At 42.9% G+C, this 21456-nt stretch overlaps 1 protein-coding gene and 1 pseudogene across 1 annotated transcript in view; both read right to left on the reverse strand.

Moving 5' to 3' along the window:
• CUNH20orf194 (chromosome unknown C20orf194 homolog) overlaps positions 1-21456 on the reverse strand; it is a 133412-nt gene that overhangs the window by 29863 nt on the left and 82093 nt on the right. Inside the window, exons 21-24 of the mRNA XM_031371926.1 lie at positions 9378-9481; positions 2558-2704; positions 1215-1303; positions 255-355 (exon numbers count right to left, since the gene is read on the reverse strand). Coding sequence (XP_031227786.1) covers positions 255-355; positions 1215-1303; positions 2558-2704; positions 9378-9481 — 441 coding nt within the window. The remainder of the gene's footprint in view (positions 1-254; positions 356-1214; positions 1304-2557; positions 2705-9377; positions 9482-21456) is intronic.
• LOC116090947 lies at positions 11900-12369 on the reverse strand (annotated as a pseudogene).

Below are 21456 nucleotides of genomic sequence, written 5' to 3' on the forward strand. Positions count from 1 at the left end.
AAACCAACCAATTGTCACATCACTGTCACATGCCTTGCTTGACATGTCCACTCACATTAGTAACTTCTTGCCTAAGTGCTAAAATATAACCCTTAGAGAGATTCTATGACATGCAAGTGTGTGTGGCAGGTGACTACCCTTTCCAGGCATCCATAAGAAGCTAGAATAAAGGAGCTCAGAATGGACCACCACTGAGGTCTCCTACATTTCAAAAGCGGAAGCAGGAAACATCTAGAGTCAGATGCATAGAACTCACCGGTCCAGCTCAGGGAGTTTGGCTGAGAGCAGTTTCAGGGAGCTCCAGTCCTGTGCAGGAGGGCTCAGGGCACTGAAGAGCTTCTGTGCACTGGAGTGCCTAGATCACCAAGGGCTCAGATTAGTGCTGCACCTCCCACCACAAAGGCTCCGTACACGGCTGGTTCTGAGGCTTCCAAACCAATACCTCCAAAAACGAAGCACTGCACTGACTTAAACAAAGTCTGGTGTCAGTGCAACTGGCATGCCCACTCAAGGATGGCCTTGTTTTTTGACAAGGTCTCAGGTTTTAATTATGAGTTATCGTGGTTTGAAAGAGATGTCCCTTAAAAGTATGGGGCATTTGAATACTTAGTCCCCAGTTGGTGGCTGTTTGTGGAGAATAATGAAAGTAGTCTTGCTGGAGGAGGTATGTCATCGCTCTCTCTGCTTCCTGTCTATAATTCAATATGTGAGCTCTGAGCTGATGTTCTAGCCACCTGCTGTCCAACTCCACCATCATAGACTCTTAACCCTCTGGAATTGTAAGCCCAAATAAATCCTTCCTTCTGTAAACTAACTTGGTCATGGTGTTGTCACAGCATCAGAAACCTTGAAAAGACATCACCGAATTTCTTCTTCCCCCTTTACTATTTCCAGGGCCTCAAGTACCCTAGGCTAGCCTCCAACTTGTCACATAGCTGAGTATGAATGATATCGAGCTTCTCATCTTCCTGCCTCTACCTCTCAAGTACCGGGATGACAGGAATGTGCCACCATGCCACTTATGTATGCTAGGCAAGTGCTCTCCCAACTGAGCCACATCCTGAGCTTGGATTTCATCTGTCTGTCTCAATGACATGACTAGAGGCCCTTTCAGGAGCCAAGACCCTCTGTTACATAATGTGAGTCACCCTGCAGGGAAAGCACACCCACAAAGCTTAGGGAATCCAGCACAAACACTAGGGACAGCCACTTACAATCTCTTTTGTTCAGCAGATAATCCGTCCTCCTGGATCACTTTTAAAGAAAGCCCTGAGTTATCCTGCTGTTGCCAGGGGGAGAAGACCTAAACAAAACAATTTAAACAAAGAGCACTTTAAAGCAATAACAGGATATGGAATCCACATGGGAGCTGATGACTACTGAAAATCAACACTGTCTATGCAGAGAAAAACATCATCACAAACAAGTTTGCTTCAAAATGACACAGGAAAGCAATTCTGTTTAGTGTTTCTCAGAGCCGGAAATGCCTTTCTGGGTTCCTGTCCTCAGAGACTGTGACCTTCCAGAAGTAGGAAGCTTGGAAGCCTGTCAGGAACACTGTAGGATGCAAGAGCATGCTCCTCCCTGGTGACAGGATCAGAAGGCAGTGATGGCCTGAGGGGCAGAGGATACCTGAAGGAATGCCTTAAAGGCTACTTCTAGGTTCCCAGGTTAACCATAAGCACAGCAGGTGGCAGGCAAGATGGCCCAACACGGAGGGAGAGACATGGCCTGAGAGAACTCTTCAGCCAACAGTCCTTGTTCCTCTGTATTCTGACTGTCCTGAAGAAGGGACACTGCTCATGAGCTGATACACATCCTTCAATAAGTTCTTCTAGTCACGATCCTAGCCACTGTTCTGGTTTTGGCTATGGTGTGGTCTCACCCCTTAAAAACTCATTCCCTAAATCTTCAACACTGTTTTCAACCTTATTTTATTGTTATTTTTGCTTTTAGAGAGTGTCTCACATAGCCCAGGCTGGCCTTGAACTCCTGATCCTCCTGCCTTGGCCTCCTAGGATTACAGGTTTGCACTATCACACCTGGCTTCAACTATCACTTTAATGACATCATTGTTAGTTCTTTCTAATTAAAAAACAAAGCCCAAGCAGGTACAGTTATTTGTACAGGTGTTCTGCCTGTATGTTTGGTATCACATGTGTGTATTGCCGTCAGAGGCCAGAAAAGGGCATTGGATCCCCTGGACTGGAGTTATAGATGGTTGTGAGCCACAGCATGGGTGATGAAAATCAAACCACAGTCCTTTGCAAGAGTGATCTTCCCTACTGAGTCATCTCTACAGGCCTCTACTCTGTACTTGTTTGGGGTCAGGGTCTTACCATGTGGCTTTAGGTGGCCTAAAATTCACTATGGAGATCATGCTGGCCTCAAACTCACAAGAGATCCATCTGCCTCTGCCTCCCAAATGCTGGGATTAAAGGAATAATCCACTACTGGCTTTATATTTATATTAGTTTGTTCTAAGACACTATCTTATCATTTAAATTGCTATGAGAAAAAAAAGGTAGCTATTTTGCTTATTAATAACTGATATTACCTCTGAGTAAAATGCTTGATATATCTTTGATTTGGGAAAAAGGGCAATCATCAGGAAATTGCTTGATCCGTGGAAATGAACTGGGAGATGAGGAAGTATGGAGCTTCGGCAGTCTATGAGCAGGGCAGCCACTATGCTGGTGGAGTCCTGTAGCAAGAAGAAGGAGAAGCTTCAGAGAGAGCCATGTGCAGGATCTCAGTCCCACTGGCATCAGCACACACAGGACCAACTGCTTTCCAATTATCTCCACAGTTATTATTTAATGAATTGAACATACATGCTTTCCAGCTCCCACCTACAGGGTGAGGTAGGGGATGACCTGACCTTCTGACAGGCTTAGCTCACCTCTCCCAGGTGAGGTGTTCATTCCTTAACATATAAAGCGTCACTCAGTGGGTTGTTGTTCATTCTTCTGTGTCTCCTTTGATGCACAGAAGCTTTTTAAATTTATCTTTTTTTTTCTTTTTGAGGCAGTGTTTCTCAAAATTGGAACTCATTCTGTACACCAGGCTGGCCTCAAACTCAGAGATCCGCCTGCCTCTGCCTCCCAAGTGCTGGGATTAAAGGCATATGCCACGACTGCCCAGCTTTATCTTTATTTTTTTGAAAAGGGTCTTGCTATGTAGTCTTGACTAACCTGGAATTCACAGTGAGCCTCCTGCTTCAGCCTTCCAAGTGCCAGGATTAAAGGCAAATGTCACCAAGTTCAGCTAGCACACTTTTTAAGAATTATTTGAGCCTGTGAGATGGCTCAGCTGGGAAAAGTGATTGCTGCTAAGCTTGATAACCTGAGTTTGATCCCTGGAGATCTACAAAGTGGAGGGAGAGAATCATGTCCCACAAGTTTTTCTCTGACTTCTACACATACCCCACGTTAAATTCTACTCCAAGGAGCAGCAATCTCAGGGCTCACAGTATGATCAAATATCCTGCAACAGTGCTTGAACTCATGAAGTGCGTGATTAAAGGCCCATGCCACCACCATGCCCAGTCTCAGGTTAAGCAAGTACTTTAACCACTGAATCATCTCTAGCCCTTCTTTTAAAGATTTATTTGTTATGTATGTGAGTACACTGTAGCTGTCTTCAGACAGGTGCATTGGATCCCATTACAGATGGTTCTTAGCCACCATGTGGTTGCTGGGAATTGAACTCAGGACCTCTGGAAGAGCAGCAGTTAATACTCCTAACCACTGAGCCATCTCTCCAGCCCATCTCTAGCCTTCTTTAGAACTTAATTTTTTTTTTTTTTTTGATACAGGGTTTCTTTGTGTAGTCCTGGCTGTCCTGGAACTCACTCTGTAGACCAGGCTGGCCTCGAACTCAGAAATCCACCTGCCTCCTCTGCCTCCCAAGTGCTGGGATTAAAGGCGTGCGTCACCACCACCCGGCCAGGCTTAATTTATTTTAAAGACATGGTATGATATTTCATTTTTGTTTGTTTGAAACAGGGTCTATTCTATAGCCCAGACAGTTGTAGAACTAGCTATGTAAATGAGACTGGCCTTGAAATCACAGAGATCCACCTGCCTCAGCCTCTAGCATACTGGGACTGAAAGTTTGTGCCTCTGTGATGGTTAGTTTTTAATCTGACAATCTAGAGTCAGCTAGGAAGAGTCTTAATTGAGGAGCTGTCATAACAAGTTGTAGGTGTTTATAGAGGACTGTCTTGATTAGTAGCTGACGTGGGAAGACTCAGCCGAGTGTGGGTAGCCACCGTTCCCTGTATGTGTAGAAAAACCAAGCGAGCACTAGCAAGCAAAGCAAACAAAACAAGCAAGGATGAAGTTAGGTCAGGCTGGCCTATGAACTCATCTGCAGCGGACTGCTTTGTTAGTGGATGTAAGACCCAGCTCACTGTGCCGCAGAGGCATCATTTTCTAGGCAAGGGATCCTTAACAGTATAAGAAAAGTGAAGCTAAACAAGGAAGCACTGATGCATCCATTTATCTCTGCTCATGTTATTTTAATTTTATGTGTCCCAGTGCTTTGTGTGCATGTCTGTCTGTGCACTGCGTGTGTGCACTACCCATAGAGATGAGAGAAGGACACTGGATTCACTGGGAATGGTCATGAGCTGCCCGGTGGGTGCTGGGAATAGAGATCAGGCCCTCCGGAAGAGAAGCCAGTAATTTTAACTGCTCAGCCATCTCTTCAGGCCATTCTTTGCTCTTGACTATCTGCTCCAAGTTCTTACCACTGTGACTTCTCTTCCTAAATGAACTGTAACCTGTTACTCCTTTATTTGCTGAGTTGCGTTTTGTCAGAGTGTTTGTTACAACAACTGAAGGAAGCTAGTGCACAAGGTCTTTCTAACTAGTCCTGGCATCTGCTCCTGAGTGCTGGGGCTAGTTACATACCACCACCACACTTAGCTTTTAAATATTTCATAAGCTTAGCTTACTCCTGAACACTGCCCTCAGATCTCTATGTGTGTACTGTGTGGTGTGAGTGCGGGTAGCAGGAGAGACCAGAGCACAGGCTGAATCCTCTTGGAGTCTGAGTTAAAGGCCGTTGTGAGCGGCTCAACATGGGTACTTGATTCTACAGAAGAGCAGCAAGGACTTCTAACCACTGAGCCATCTCTTTAGACCTTACTTTGAATTTTATTGTTGTTGCTGTTTTGTGACAATGTTTATCTATGTATCCCTGGTTGTCCCGAAACTCCCTCTGTAAACCAGGCTAGCCTCAGACTCAAAGAGATCTACCTACCTCTGCCTTCCAAGTGCTGGGATCAAAGGGATGCAGCACCATTTCTAGCTAAATTTTTTAAATCATTAGATCAATCAATCAATTAGTTAACTTTTTGTTTTTCAACACAAGTTTTCTCTGTGTAATCTTGGCTCTCCTGGAACTCAGAAGCTAGGCATGGTAGTGCATGCCTTTAATCTCAGCACTAGGGAGGCAGAGGTAGTGCATGCCTTTAATCTCAGCACTAGGGAGGCAGAGGTAGTGCATGCCTTTAATCTCAGCACTAGGGAGGCAGAGGCATGTGGATCTCTTCCAGTTCAAGGCCAAGCCTCATCTACATAATGAGTTCCAGGACAGCCATGACTATATAGAGAGACCCTGTCTCAAGAAAATCAAACCAAGCAAAACCAAACCAAAAAACCCACTCCCCACAAGTTAGCTAACCTTGGTATTCCAGCGCTGCTTTTGCATTTTGTTTTAAAGATGTAGTTTACTTTATGAATTGATGGGTGAAGTGGAAATTTCTGGTTTCTTTGGAGACTCAGCTGTGCCATGTGATGTTTTTCTGGAAACTGTCTTATGAGAGGATGTTTCTGCTGAAGCAGACACGTGGGAGGATGCTTTGCTGAAGCAGACACATGGTATTTTCCTGGAGGCAGCCTGGTCAAAGGGCATGTGACATTCTGCTGGAGCAGATGCTTGAGAGGACGTGTGATGTTTGGAAAAGGTATAAGTATAACCTAGCAGACAGTGGATGATGCTGGATGGTATTGGTTCACCTTGCCACTCTTTACTGGTCATTGTTGGGCTTTGCTGACACTGGTCTTCACTGATAACGCTAGGTGGTATTGGTACATCTTACCATTCTTTGTTGGTCACCATTTGTTGTGACTCATAGAGAAAAACACACCAAAAATTTTCTGGTGGTGTTCTGATAGCTTCTTGAGGCTTCCTCAGATTAAGGCAGATTGGCAGAGCCTTGTGGTTTCTTCTGGATAGACCTGACATTGCTGATTCGTTAATGGTGTTTTCTGAGACCTGACACTGCTGATTTGTGAATGGCGTTTGTGAGTGAATTGAACTGATGCTGCTGACTCAAGTAAAATTAACTGCTGGTATCTTGACAACACAGATTGGATTTGCTCCAAAAAAGCAATGTCTAAACGGGTCCACATCCTCCTTTGCTCTATTAACTTTTCCTTTCCACTACCTCTAGTGAGTGGTGGACTAGGGAGGTTTAAGCATTTAAGAACCCTTATTAAAAGTAGGTTTTGAAAAATCTAAGCCTATAGTTGGGGGTTTATTTGGTGCTGCTCTGTATTCAAATACTAAGTTCTGTGACCCAAGATCTGGGGCCCCAAGACAAGTGAATTTTTATATATACCATCTTTTGTTGTGCATACCTTGCACCCCAACTTAGAACTATTGGTTAAATAAAAATGGCTACAGCCGACTACTAGAGGAAGTAGAGTTAGGTGGGTTTTCAGTTATCTGGCTCGGTAGTTATCTGGCACAGGTAGGGGAGAAAGGCGGAGAAAGAAGGGGGGAAGCACAGAAGAGGAGAAGACAGCGAGAACAGGAGGCTCCATCAGTCATGATGGACCAGCAGCATATGCCAGAGTGAAATGCCTCCCCAGAACACAAGACTGTTGGAGCAGAAGTAACCTAGAAAATTTCAAACAGCAAGCATTTGGGGAGCACATTTGGGAAGCTGGCCAACTGTTAGGGAATTAGATTAGGGGTAATCACCCAGTAATTGTGCAGAGCCTAGTAAATACATCATAGTATGAGTTTCATTCATTTGGAAGCTAGATGGAGATAAAAATAATAATATGAACTTACAATGAATGTTTTGCCTGAATATATGTATATATATACCACATGTGTGCTTGATAGCCATAAAAGTCAGAAGAGGACATAAGATCCCCTGGAACAAGAATTATTGATGGTTGTGAGCTGCCATGTGGGTGCTGGGAATTGAACCTGGGTTCTTTGCTGGAGCAACAAGTCCTTTTTTTTTTTTTGGAGACAGGGTTTCTCTGTATAGCCCTGGCTGTCCTGGAACTCACTTTGTAGACCAGGCTAGCCTCAAACTCAGAAATCTGCCTGCCTCTGCCTCCCAAGTGCTGGGATTAAAGGTGTGTGCCACCACTGCCAGCTTTTTTTTTTTTTTTAAGATTTATTTCTTTATTTTATGTATATAAATACACTGTAGTTGTCTTATCTTCAGACACACCAGAAGAGGGTGTCAGACCACATTGCAGATGGTTGTGAGCCACCATGTGGTTGCTGGTAATTGAACTCTGGACCTTTGGAAGAGCAGTCAGTGCTTTTAACCACTGAGCCATCTCTCTAGCCTCCTTAGCATTGTTTCTTTTTTCTTTTTTTTTTTTGTTTTTCGAGACAGGGTTTCTCTGTGTAGCCCTGGCTATCCTGGAATTCACTCTGTAGACCAGGCTGAACTCAAACTCAGAAATCCACCTGCTTCTGCCTCCCAAGTGCTGGGATTAAAGGCATGCGCCACCACTGCCTGGCCTTAGCACTATTTCTTAAATGACTTATACTTTCTTGATGATGAAAGGAGGAAGAAAAGGAGAAAGATCATGAAGAAGAAGGTCATGATGACAAATAGTTTTGTTTTTTGATTTTTGTTTTTGTTTTTGTTGTTTTGTTTTTGAGACAGGGTTTCTCTGTGTAGCCCTGGCTATCCTGGAACTCACTCTGTAGACCAGGCTGGTCTTGAACTCAGAAATCCGTCTGCCTCTGCCTCCCAAGTGCACCACCACCGCCTGGGGAAGAAGACTATTTATAAAAACTAATTTAATGGAAAGGTGGCTTTTAATGGAAAGGTGGCTAAGTGATGTAAGAGTGCTTGCTGTTCTTCCAGAGAACCTGAGTGCAAGTTCTAGCACTCCATGTTAGAAGTTTATAAACTCCCTGTAATTACAGTGCTGTATTCAATGCCCTCTTCTGCCTTTTGCAGGACACTGCACTCATGCACATATATACATATACAGACAACTTAAAACAAAACAAGAGAACAAGCCAGGTGGTGGCTCACACCTTTAATTCCAGCATTCAAGAGGCAAAGGGATCTCTGAGTTCAAAGCCAGCCTGGTGTACATTGTGAGTTCCAGGACAGCCAGAGTTACACAGAAAATCCTGTCAAAACAAACAAAAAACAAACAAAGGCCTCTCTTATCTAATAAGGTCATCCAATCTGCCTAGGATGCTCCTAAGTTTCTAGCAGGTTTTTTTTTTTTATAAAGACTTATTTATTTATTATATGTAAGTACATTGTAGCTGTCTTCAGACACCCCAGAAGAGGGCGTCAGATCTTGTTGCAGATGGTTGTGAGCCACCATGTGGTTGCTTGGATTTGAACTCAGTATCTTCGGAAGAGCAGTCAGTGCTCTTAACTGCTGAGCCATCTCTCCAGCCCCCTCTAGCAGGTTTTTGCTGAAGAAAGATTTGATCATGAAGTTATCTTTTGAGCCATCCAACCAAACCACTTTACTCCATGTTGTTCTAGTTGAGGCTGAGACCAGACCAGGTGGAAGGCCCACCCCTCTACTCCACTACTCCACTGAGAGAGACCGTCTATGTTCTTGTCAGTGAGTACGGAATGGGGAAAACTGGATCTACCACCTCCCTACGGGATAAGTAATGCTGGTGTAGAGGGTTCTTAGGCAGGGCATCTGTGGAGGTGGAGGTTAGACTTGATGTCAAACTCTCATGGAGGAGTGAGCAATTTTTACATCTTTGTTGTATGTATAATTCTCTCTTGGGGCTAAGGGATATGTTAGACCCATCAATTCCATACAATTCCTTCCAGTTCTGAAACATGTGAGCCCTGGGTTTCTGTGAGGAACTGCTCAAGGTCTTTTTCAGCTATTTCCTACGTGTCTTTGGGATCAAAGAATTGGCCATGGGGCTGGGCTGACTCTTCTGACCTGAAGGCCTTTCTGGTTAAGCATGGAAGTGTTCTGGGAGTGCGCAGGCTTCTGCTCATTCTCCTTGCTGGCTTGTTCCAATGGCTACCGTGGTTCCTGGCATTGCCACACAGTAATGGGAAAAGGAAAACGCGATGCATTTCAGAGTGCTAAAGCCAGGGCTGAGAGCCCACATACCCCATCATAGAAGGAGACAGAATTCATGTGGTCCTTGGAAATGACGATACTCCCGTGATGACGGTGAGAAAATAGAAGGCCACCAGAGAAGAAATACACATTCCCTAGAAAAAAAAAGAATGCTGGTCAGAGCTGGAGTGCTAGATCCTAGGGCTAGATCCTTGAGGGTACTAGAACGCTAATATAACCTTCCTGGAAGGAAAGGAAATAATCTAAAGAAAGACACGTATGTTCCTACTTTTGCTATTCTGACTATTCAAATAATATATCCCAAAGAATTAACATTTCCCAAGGAATCACATACTGAGAAAGGGAAAGACTACAGTCCTGAAAGCAGATTTCACACACTTCTGAGAACTTATCCAACAGGCAGGACAGAACAGAGCTGAGACAATGATGCAATTCACGATGAGTGTGATAGCACCTTGGCCAGGGCTCTTTACTCAAGCATTCTCCTGCCTCTACTCTTTACTTACTTACTTCTTCTTCTTCTTTTTATTTTTAAGATTTATTTATTATTATAAGTAAGTACACTGTTGTAGCTGTCTTCAGACGCACCAGAAGAGGGCATCAGATCCCATTATGGGTGGTTGTGAGCCACCATGTGGTTACTGGGATTTGAACTCAGGAACTTCAGAAGAGCAGCCGGTGCTCTTACCCACTGAGCCATCTCAACAGCCCTACTTACTTCTTTATTTACTTACTTATTTACTTATGATTTTCAAGACAAGTTATCTCTATGTAGCTCTGGCTGTCTTGGAACTCTCTATGTAGACCAGGTTGGCCCCAAACTCAAAGACCTTTTCCTTAAGGAAATTATTTTCCTTATTTCTCTCTTTCTCTCTTTCTCTCTCTCTCTCTCTCTCTCTCTCTCTCTCTCTCTCTTTTTCTTTCTTCCTTCCTTCCTTCCTTTTTTCTTTCTTTCTTGCACTTTTTAAAAAGATTTATTTATTTACTTATTATATATAAGTACACTGTAGCTGTCTTCAGACACACCAGAAGAAGGCATCACATCTCATTACAGATGGTTGTAAACCATCATGTAGTTGCTGTGATTTGAACTCAGGACCTCTGAAAGAACCGCAGAGCCATCATCTCTTCAGCCCTCCTCTGTCTTTCAGGTGCTGAGATTAAAGGTGTATGACACCAAGCCTGGCTTCTTGCCCCCTATTCAAACCTAAACTTTCAGATAGAAATGTAGCTCAGTTCTCAGAACCTTATAAAATTGAGTGTGGCAGTAGTCCATGCCTCTAATCCCAGGACTCAGAAAGTGAAAGCAGGAGAATTAGGGAGTTCAACATCATATTTGGCTATACAGTAAACCAAGGTCAATTTGTACCATATATTAGAAATGAAAAAACAACTAAACTAGTAATTCTAAAAACCAGCATGTAAAAAGACAAAAAATAAAAAAATAAAGACAAAAAATAAAAATAAAAAAAGCATGGACATACACACACACACACACACACACACACACACACACACACCACCTTCTCTCTAAAACAAAACCAATGAAACAAAAAACCAAAACCCCATCCTGTACAGAACCTGGAAGGCAGACTTAGTATCACTATACTCCATGATGGGTCATTTGACCTTTTCTTTTCTTTTTCTTTTTTTTTGTATTTCAGTTGTACTTGATAACTTCCCAGTTGAACTCACATTCCTTTCTGACATATATCCATATAAATTTGAGGCCCCTTTTCTGAAAATACACTAAAATTACTCATGCTTGCCTGTAACTTTGTAAACTGTTGATGAGAGAACACTTACAAACACATACCACTATTTAAGTACATTTACCTTTTTTTTAAAAAAGAATCAAACTGGCTCAAACAGGAACGACGCTCAAGAAAGTAGACACAAATCAAGTAAGACTAAAGATGTTAACTTTATCAGTCTGTTGCTCCCATCTATTGTTAATTTTTGTCCACTTTTTAGACAGGGAGTCACTGTCCGGCCCAGGATGGCCTGCTGGAGTCCCAGGACCATCAGCACATCCAGCTTCTCCTCTCTCAAATACCTGAATGCCCTCAGTGTGTCTGAGTTTAAACCCTTCCAGTGTTAAATGGAAGGCTGCCATGGATGGAGATACTGTCACAATAAGAGTCTAGAATGGAGAGGTATAAGGCAAGCGCACAGCACACTGGCTGCTGGCCATGCACACACTCCAGTTAGACCAGGCTGCCCAGGCTTGCTGGGCTCAGAGGCTGACCTGGACCTTGTAGGTCATTCTTATTTTATTGGGTTTTCTTTTGTTCCACATTTGCTTGTTCCACTATTTTGTAATTACAGCAAGGTCAGAGGTTTAGTTAGTCTAAGAATGCTTAGCCATACCTTGAACTGTATGACTCAAAGGTTTTTATCCTTCTGAACATATGCCTAATTTCTACTTACAATTATTTTAAAGATATACAGTAAATCAGCCGAAAACAGGGGTGGGATATGGGGGCTAAGGACTGCCACCACCCTTGGGCATAGCACTGATGAGTGAGTTGCTCAATGGTGGTTAGGACCAGCTAGTAAGTCTTCTCCAGGAAGGCCTTGCATCACCTAAGGCATTGCTGGTACATCCCCTCAAAGTCAAGAGTCATGCCATAATAGGGATCTTCAATAATGAGTTGTTTCTGTGGATCGTAGCTCCCAAGGAGCTCAGTTTTAGCTTTGCAGTTTTTAACTTGATTACTTCTTCTATTCAAATCTCTCAGATTGCTTTCATCCATACACAGTATATAATTGAATGTGGCAAAGTCTTCTTTTGTAATCTGTCTTGTCTTATGGGATATGCTAATGCCATGATTTCTTAGGTAGCTGACAGCTCTTGGGTCTGGCCCATGTTCCAGTCGGAAATGGCACTGCTGTCAATGGCCCAATTATCTGAAACATTTTCATCAGTTACCAATTTTCTGAACAATGCTTCTGCAATGGGTGACCAGCAAATGTTACTGAGACACACGAATAGCACTGACTTGGACCCAACCTCTGTCATGTTTCGGTCGATTTGAACTTTTTCTAATGAAACTACATGGGATCCATCTCTATTCTCTGCTTATCTATTTAACTGGTGTGTGTGGGTGGGTGGCCCAGCCTATCTTGTGTAGTAACTAGTTGTGTGTGTCTCTGAGACTCAGGGAAAAGAAAAACAGAAAACAGCCATACAGGGCTGGAGAGATGGCTCAGTGGTTAAGAGCACTGACTGCTCTTCAGAAGGTCCTGAGTTCAAATCCCAGCAACCACATGGTAGTTCACAACCATCCATAATGAGATCTGACGTCCCCTTCTGGTATGTCTGAAGAAGATACAGTGTACTTAGATGTAATAATAAATAAAATCTTAAAAAAAAAAAAAAAGAAAACAGCCATATTGCCATGTAGGCTAAGCAACGACCTTGAATGGACATGAAGCTGACGGCCCTGCTCTTTCAACCCACAAGAGACGGTGAAGGATGGTCAGAGAGGCCGCTGTGTAGTTCACTCTCTGCAGAAATGCTACGGAGACCTTGCAAAGAAATGCTTACAGAGACATCCCCAAGTGCCTGTCCCTTCCTCCTAGTTTTATTGGTTGTCTAAAGAACCAATAAGTTATAAGTCAGATTACACAGGAGACTGTAAGAAACATTAAAAAAAGTTGAAGCTTCCTATTAAACACTAAAACCTTTGCCTATGGGAAAGAATTAAAAACTTTTTATCTCCCCTGGTAAAACCTTCATGCTAAAGGCTTAATCCTCTCACTGGTAACACCTTTGTTTAGTTAGACAGAGGCTGCTGCTGCGTTCTCAGAACTTAAGTCACCTAAATATCCAAGGTCTTCCCTCTTTCTTTCCTTTCCCTTTCAATGACTGCTGTAGACCGCCCTGCCCCCAAGACTCCTAAGGATGTGCTCAGCATAATTAAGAGCTGTTTTTCTGAAGACGCCCCACCCCTTCATTGGGTTTCACTCTATAACTCTAGAAGAAGTAACTAAACACCACTATCAGGTGCACTTACACAACCTGCACGCTGATCCTTCAGGTCTGGGGAAGCTCAAATAACCTTCCAGAGCCTCAAACAGAAATGAAGCACAGACACGGTTTTTGCAGAAGAGTGGAGGAAGAGCAGGTATGGCTGCTCAGTGCGCTCCTGTGACACCTGTGGAAGCTGCAGGAGGACCACTGCTAGGAGTTTGGCTAGTCTGGGCTACTCAGAAAGAACCCTGTCCCCAAAAATCTCAAAGAGAAAACAAAAACAAAAACAAAAACAAAACAAACAACCCCCCAAAACAAAAACCAAAAGCCAACAACAAGCATACATATTGTCAGCTGATGTGGAAAAGCAAAATTTACAAAAATTACATTTACATTCCTTTATTGGGTATCTTCAAAGTAAATAGGTTTAAAACAATTTGGATATGTCTGCTCCAATTGTGTGATTTTTCTTTTGTTCAATCTCCCTTACCTTGTAGAACCTGTATGTAAATCTTTTAATCTTCCCTACCTGGTAAAACTTTTTTTTACACAGAGATCCTTCTGCATTCCCAGAACTTGACCCCTACCCCTTCTCTATCATTTCTTTTGTGCTGATCGTTTTCAAATTAGCCAATCTTGAAAGATTGTGAGGTTAGAGCCATGCCAATCAGAAAAGATACCCGTGGCCACCTGTGGTAGAATAAAAACCAAAGTAAGTCCTGTTAGATTATCAAACCCAGGACAAGTCTCACTCAGTCCATGGCTCCTCCCAAAACCCCAGGCCCCACCCCTACCCTGAACCTGTCCTTCCAGTGGGCTTCCCTCCCCTGGCTTGCTCCCTACAGACCTCAGACATTTTGGTGCCTGGGCTGCCTCTCTTGGTTGGGGGCTCCTCTCTTGCTCTCCTTCCCCTATCTCCTCTCACTGTCTGGTTTAGTCGGCCAGCCATGTTCAGCTTGGACTCTGCCCACTTTCTCCTTACATCACTATAAAGTCTCCACGCTTTAGTCACCTCCTCCCACTTCATTCCAGTCTTTCATTCACTCTAGCCCAGCCTGGGTTCTGGTCTACACACCCCTTTTTACAAAAGGAAACTGCCTTGCCAGGTTACTTTTGCTTTCTTTGCATGGTCCTTTGTGCTACCCTGAGATTATTCTTTAGAATCTAACACATTGCTGAGTTCTCCAGGTTTGGCAGAAACTAGCTCAACCCTAAAAAGATCATATTGCTCATCTAGGGCCCAGAAAGATGCAACGGCCACAGTTACTTTACAAATACTTAACCTTTTCTTCCTCTCTTTTTAGATTTATTTATTTTATGTGTATGAATGTTTGCCTGCATGTAGGTATGTGTACCACACACCTACCCATAGTGTCAGAAGACGTCTAGTGCCCACAGACGTCAGAAGAGAGTGTCAAATATAACTGAAATTATAGATGTTATTAATTATCCCTGTGGGTGGGTTATTGCTCTAGTTTCTGGAAACATTCTTTTAAACTTTTTCTTTTCTTTGTGTTTTATGTGTATGAGTGTTTGCCTGTATGTATGTATGTGCACCACGTGTGTGCAGTGGCTCTGGAAGCCAGAGACCTTGAAGAGAGCTTAGCAAGACACTGTGAAGGAAGGTCAGGGAAGCTGCTACATAGTTCACTCTCTGCAAAAATGCTGGATGCCCTGGGACTGGAGTTACAGAGGACTCTAAGTCATCATGGGGAAGCTAGTAATTAAGCCCAAGTTCTCTGTGAGACTAAAGTAGAACGAGGCAGACAAGACCAATTATGAGATTCTGACTTGCTGACTTATTTGTGGTTTTAGAAGACAAAATGAACAAAGTAGACCCAGAACCAAGCCCTTTCAGGGGCTGCCCTGGCTTCTATCGGTCTTCCTGTGACATCTCCTATTTTCCACCCCTAACCAGTCAGTGTCAAAGTGTTTATTTCTAGAAAGACTGCCCCAAGGTCAAGCCAGTGCTCTTAACTGCTGGGCCATCTCTATGGCCCAACTTACTTACTTACTTTCTTTCTTTCTTTCTTTCTTTCTTTCTTTCTTTTTTTTAATCTGTCACCAGCCTCTTGTGGACATAAGAGAAATGAATAGGGGCAGAGTGAAGGCAGACCTTTACTGCCCAGATTATCCTGTCATTAGGTAAAAGCTTAGTCTCCAGAGTTTTCAAGGCCTTTTCACTGCTGCATGCATGTGAACTGCACCTCTGCTCCTCATTGCGGAACACACTAAAGAGAGAAAGGAAAGAAAGAAAGAAAGAAAGAAAGAAAGAGAGAAAGAAAGAAAGAGAGAAAGAAAGGAAGAAAGAAACAACAACAGCAACAGCAGCAACAAAACACTGTCACATTTAGTCACCATAGGAGAATGAAGGAGCAAGAAGCAACCATTCACTGAGCCTACAGGGAACAATAAGCCTACATATACATGGTCAGTTGATTTTCAACAAAGGTAATTAAATAAGTGCATTTTCAACAAAGACAAGTCAAGGGAGAAAGGAAGGTCTTTTCAACAAATGGTGCTGTAAAAACTAGATAATCATATGTAAAACAAGCATTCAAAAAGACCCCTTACATTGGAAATTCTACCTGCTGCCACCAGCCACAGAAGAAAATATCATTGTTTCACAGGAACAGTGAGTACTGAGAAGGATTCCAACTCGGGTAAGGCAAAATTCCTGTCTAGTGAACAAAGTTTCAAAGTCAAGTCAGACGTTTGGTGTGCGGAACCACACCTTTAATTCTAGCACCCAGAAAGCAGAGGCAGGGGATCTCGATGAGTTCTAGGCCAGTCTGGTCTACAGAGTAAGTTCCAGGTCAGTCAGGCTACCTCCTGAGAGCCTGTCTCAAAAACTAAAACAAAACAGAATCCCCAGACAAACAACAAAGACGCAGGTGAAAGGGCCAGGGAAAGAGAGCACAGAACAGCAGCAGAGCTGCAGCCACAGCACCTGAGCGGCAGGGCCTGACCACGGCACCTGAGCGGCAGGGCCTGACCAAGTCAATGACTATAACCATGCTCAAGGTGTTCAGGAATCTGGGGGAACTACATTAGCTTGGTATATAAAGAATAATTTTAAAAAAAATTTAAAATGAACTTTTACAGATGAAAAATACAGAAATAGACAACAGACAAGATTAGTTGCATTATGCATAAGTCTCAGGGGATGAACAGTTTATAGAACAAAGGCTATGCTGCTGCTCAAGGACAGATACTGAGGGGTTAGGCATATGGTGGTCACTCCTGCTCTTAACACACACACAATCTTCCTGGTCATTCCTCTAACCACTGTAGGTGAACAGCTATTTGGCATCTACATGGGGTTAAATAACCTGGAGCCTGTAGTACAGAAGCTGACAGTGCAGGTTTATGAAGGGACAATCCCAAATGTATGGCACTTAAGCTTCCTTAGGCTCTGATGAACACCGAGGGTTTTAGAACAATACACAATATGGAAAAAAGGACACAGAAACAGATACAAAGCCGGGCGGTGGTGGCACACGCCTTTAATTCCAGCACTTGGGAGGCAGAGGCAGGCAGATTTCTGAGTTCGAGGCCAGCCTGGTCTACGGAGTGAGTTCCAGGACAGCCAGGGATACACAGAGAAACCCTGTCTCAAAAAAAAATAAATAAATAAAATAAATGAAATAGACACTATACAACACAAAAAGCTAAGAAAAAAAATACTCAGAACAACTTCACTGAGCAAGAGAGAATGGTAGAATTTCAATGAGCCCAATGCATATGTCTCTGAGATGGAAAAGGGACTTAGTGGTGGCACTCTCCTGGAGGATAAGTCAGTGGCTAGTTTGAGGCTATCCTGGGCTACACAGGAACACTCTATCTCAATCCCTAACTGAAAGAAAAAAAAATAACAGAAGAGTTTCCCAATTCTATTTTGTGGAAAGTATAAATGTACTGATCCATAAAGTTAAGCAAATCCTGAGAACAAACAAATCAAGAAGCCCAGAGACAGTCACATCTAGACCAAACAGCCTGCATGTGAGTAGTGCAGGGTTTGCTAGTATGCACAAAGTCTCATCCCCAGCACCTCACAGAACAAAATAAAACAAAATAGGAGTCAGTGCTAAAATGAAAAGCTTTAAAACAGAGGGAAAACGATACCAGAATAGTATATTTCTGCTCAAGAACAGTGTTCTGAGAGTGTGGCAAACAGGCAGCCGCAGCATCAGAATATCCAGGGAAACCATGTAACAGCCCTCAGAGCTGTGTGCACAGCTGGATCTCTCTACTTTTTAATTTTTTTTAAAAGATTTATTTATTTTTTTAAAGATTTATTTATTATTATATGTAGTATGTGTAAGTAACTGTCTTCAGACACACCAGAAGAGGGCATGAGATCTCTTTACAGGTAGTTGTTAGCCACCATGTGGTTGCTGGGATTTGAACTCAGGACCTCTGGAAGAGCAGTCAGTGCTCTTAACCACTGAGCCATCTCTCCAGCCCTACTTTTTAATTTATTATTATTGACTTTTTGTTACAGGATGTTTTCATGTAGCCTTTTTTTTTGTCCTGGAATCCTATATAGCAGGTTGGCCTTGAACTTATAGAGCTCTGCCCTCCTTTGACTCCTGAGTGTTGGGTTTAAAGGTGTGTGCCCAGCTGGATAGTTCTACATTTTATTATTGTTACCTATTGCTTTATGTACATGGGTGTTTTTACCACATGTACACAGTGCCCAAGAAAGGCATAGGATCCCCTGGGACTAGAGTTACAGGTGGTTGCAAGCAACTATGTGGGTGCTGGAAATAGAATCTGGGTCTTCAGGAAGAGCAGCCAGTGCTCTTAACTGCTAAGTCATCTCTTCAACCCTTATATCTAGCTTTACAAAGCAGGAGAGAAGCTTTACATAAGCAGATAGCTAGAAGCAGAGACACAAAGAGGGGAGAACAGATGACACGGGAGGAAGCCCTTTCCCTAGCATCAGATCTGCTGAGTCGGTGGCATGGCAACCCTGTAACTCCTGTGGGACACTTTTGGAAACTTAAGAGCAAATGCCATCAAAATATATGCTGAAACCTGACCAAGACTTAGGACTGATCTAAAGACTAGAGAAGAAACTTTAACCCAAACTGCACAAGGTTCAGGAAGGTGGAATCCTGTTCAGAGTCAGAGGCTGCAGGGGAATGAAGACTCAGGCCCCAAGAGCCCTGGATATCAGGAAGGACTGGTGAGGCTGACATCTACAACCCAACTGGTGAAGATGGGACCAGGACCAAGGCCTTGTGAGGAGCTCTAAGCTCACAGTCAGCATTCACAACCATCCAGAGGTATCATTTGGGAAGGCCAGCATCTATAGCTTGATCTCAGACAACTTTCTGGAAAATTGCCCAGGGCCACACCCTGTCCCTAAAACTCAACTCTGATAAAGTACATTCAGCGGTGTGACAGGCACAGGGAACTGGGGAAGGAAATCTAAGAGCCCAAAGCCTGGAAACAGCAAGCAGGCCAGACAGCATGCGTACTCAATAGCCCCATCCAGCGGCCTTTTCTTCACATGCAGTCTTTTTTTTTTATTCATTTATTTTATGTATATTTTATGTAGTTGTACAGATAGTTGTAAGCCTTCATCTGGTTATTGGGAATTGACTTTTTTTTTTTTAGGACCCCTGCTCACTCCAGTCGGCGATGCTTGCTCTGGCTCAAAGACTTTTTATTATTAAACTATAGCTGTCTTCAGATGTAACAGAAGAGGGCATCAGATCCTATTATGGTGGTTGTAAGCCACCATGTGGTTGCTGGGATCCGAACTCAGGACCTTTGGAAGAGCAGTCAGTGCTCCTACCCGCTGAGCCATCTCATCAGCCCCACATGTAGTCTTTAATTATGCAATATCCAATGATAATTTAGCAGCCTGCTGTTTGTGCCCTTTTTCTGTCTCCTCTTCTTGCCCCAGTATTTTCCCTTTTCATAGACTTTTTCAAAGGACATTGGCTGGCCTTCTCTGTAGAGTCTCTACCTCAGACTTCCAAGAGCTGGGGTTTTTTAGAGTATCTGACTGAATTTTTTTTTACCCTTTTCTTCTACCTTTAGACTTAACTGCCTCACACCTCATATCCTACCATTCCCCCTTTCTATTTATATTTCTCTCATCTTCATCAGTACACATGAACTTCAGTGGTCTTGTAATTCCTAGCATGACTGGCACTTGTGGGATGATGCTTTTTCTTAGGCCATTTCTGTACTTCCACAGTAAATGCACCATCTGCTAGTGTCTGTAGACACTCTCCTACTTTCAGGTGAGCACTGGGGATCCAGCTTGTAACTCAGACACTAATCGAGCAGAGGAGAAGAGTGCCTACCCCACGACTGCCTTGAATATTGTAAGTATTTCCAATGAAAGAATTAAAAGAATTTTAACAAAATAACAGATATACAAGTGCCAAAGCAAAAAACAAGAAACAGGAAAAACCAAGGTCAAAGGACACCTCCAAAATTACTAATCCTGGTAATAAACGAAACTCCAGACAGAATGCAAGAGACTACTTAAAAGTATGTTTAAAGAAATCAAAGAGAAGCCGGGCAGTGGGGGCGCACGCCTTTAGTCCCAGCACTTGGGAGGCAGAGGTAGGTGGATTTCTGAATTTGAGGCCAGCCTGGTCTACAGAGTGAGTTCCAGGACAGCCAGGGATACACAGAGAACCTTTGTTTTGAAAAACAAACAAACAAACAAAAAAACCAAACAAACAAAAAAAGGGGAATACAAAAAAACTACTGGACAAATTCTAAAAACACAAGTAACAGCTGAATGAATAAATAAAATCAGCATAGTATATGAACACAGAATTCAATAAAAATACCAAAAAAAAGATCAAATTAAAAATGAAAAATTCAGTAATTCAAATTGAAGGTTCTATGGAGAGTTTTAACTATAGAATGAATCAAGAGAATGACAAGAAATCAGGAAAAATCTTGAAAAAAGACAAAGAGATCTGAACATTCAGACATAAATACAGACAAATTAATTAGAAAGCCTAGTCACTGGGAGGCAGATCTCAGTGAGTTCAAGGTCAGTGTGGTCTATATAGTGTTTCAGGCTGGTCTGGGCTATATTGTGAGATGCTGTCACAACCAACCAACCAACCAACCAACCAATATCAAAACAAAACCCAAAACAAATAAAACCCCAGGAGAATGAGATCCAAAAGAGCGTACCCTTCCTGTATACCCGTGTACACAGAGAAGTTGTTACAGCCTCCTATAAGCAAAGGCTAGCAGTCTCAAAACAAAACCTACCTTGTCTCTACTTTTAATTTTGGACTTCCTAGACTCTAGAATTGCCTAAGAGATTTATTATTTAAGTCAATGCCTTAGTTAGGATTTTATGGTTGTGAACAAACACTATGACTAAGGCAATTCTTATAAGGACAACATTCAGTTGGGACTGGCTTACAAGTTCAGATGTTCAGTCCATTATCATCAAGGTGGGAACAAGGTAGGAGCAAGGTGGGAGCAAGGTGGGAGCATCCACGCAGGCATGGCGCATGAGAAGCTGAGAGGTCTGTCTACATTTTCATCTGAAGGCCTCTAGGAGAAGTGTAACTTCCAGGCAGCTAGGACGAGGGTCTTAAAGCCCATGCCTACAGTGATACACTTCCTCCAACAAGGCTACACCTACTCCAACAAGGCCACACTTCCAAAAAGTGCCACTCCCGTGGCCAAGCATATTCAAACCACCAGAGTCACCCAGTCTGAAATGAGTCTAACTTGAGACAATATGTTGTCTTCTGAAGGAAAAATTGAATAGTGGAACAGAACAGAGGTGCCATAGAACAAGACTTGATTTAGGGGTTGGGGAGTTAGCTCAGTGGTAGAAGGTTTGCCTAGACTTAATTTATGGGAACCACTGGCATTTGCAGAGCAATGGGCAAAGAATTTTAGTTAAAGATTGTTTCTGGGACAGGTGCTTTTATCTCTATATTGTAAGTTGGTCTGTAATCACATACTACTTTCAAAGATCAGAAAAAATTTCTGACTTAGTGTCGGATCCAAAAGAAAACTCCAGTTCCCTCGACTCCAGAAGGCAGTGCAACAACCAGCAATGGGCTCAGTCTGGACTACAGAGGGATTTTTGGCAGTTAAATAAAAGCCAGCACTCAAAAAAAAAAAAAA

The sequence above is a fragment of the Mastomys coucha genome, unplaced genomic scaffold (assembly GCF_008632895.1).
Source record: "Mastomys coucha isolate ucsf_1 unplaced genomic scaffold, UCSF_Mcou_1 pScaffold15, whole genome shotgun sequence".
NCBI lineage: Eukaryota > Metazoa > Chordata > Mammalia > Rodentia > Muridae > Mastomys > Mastomys coucha.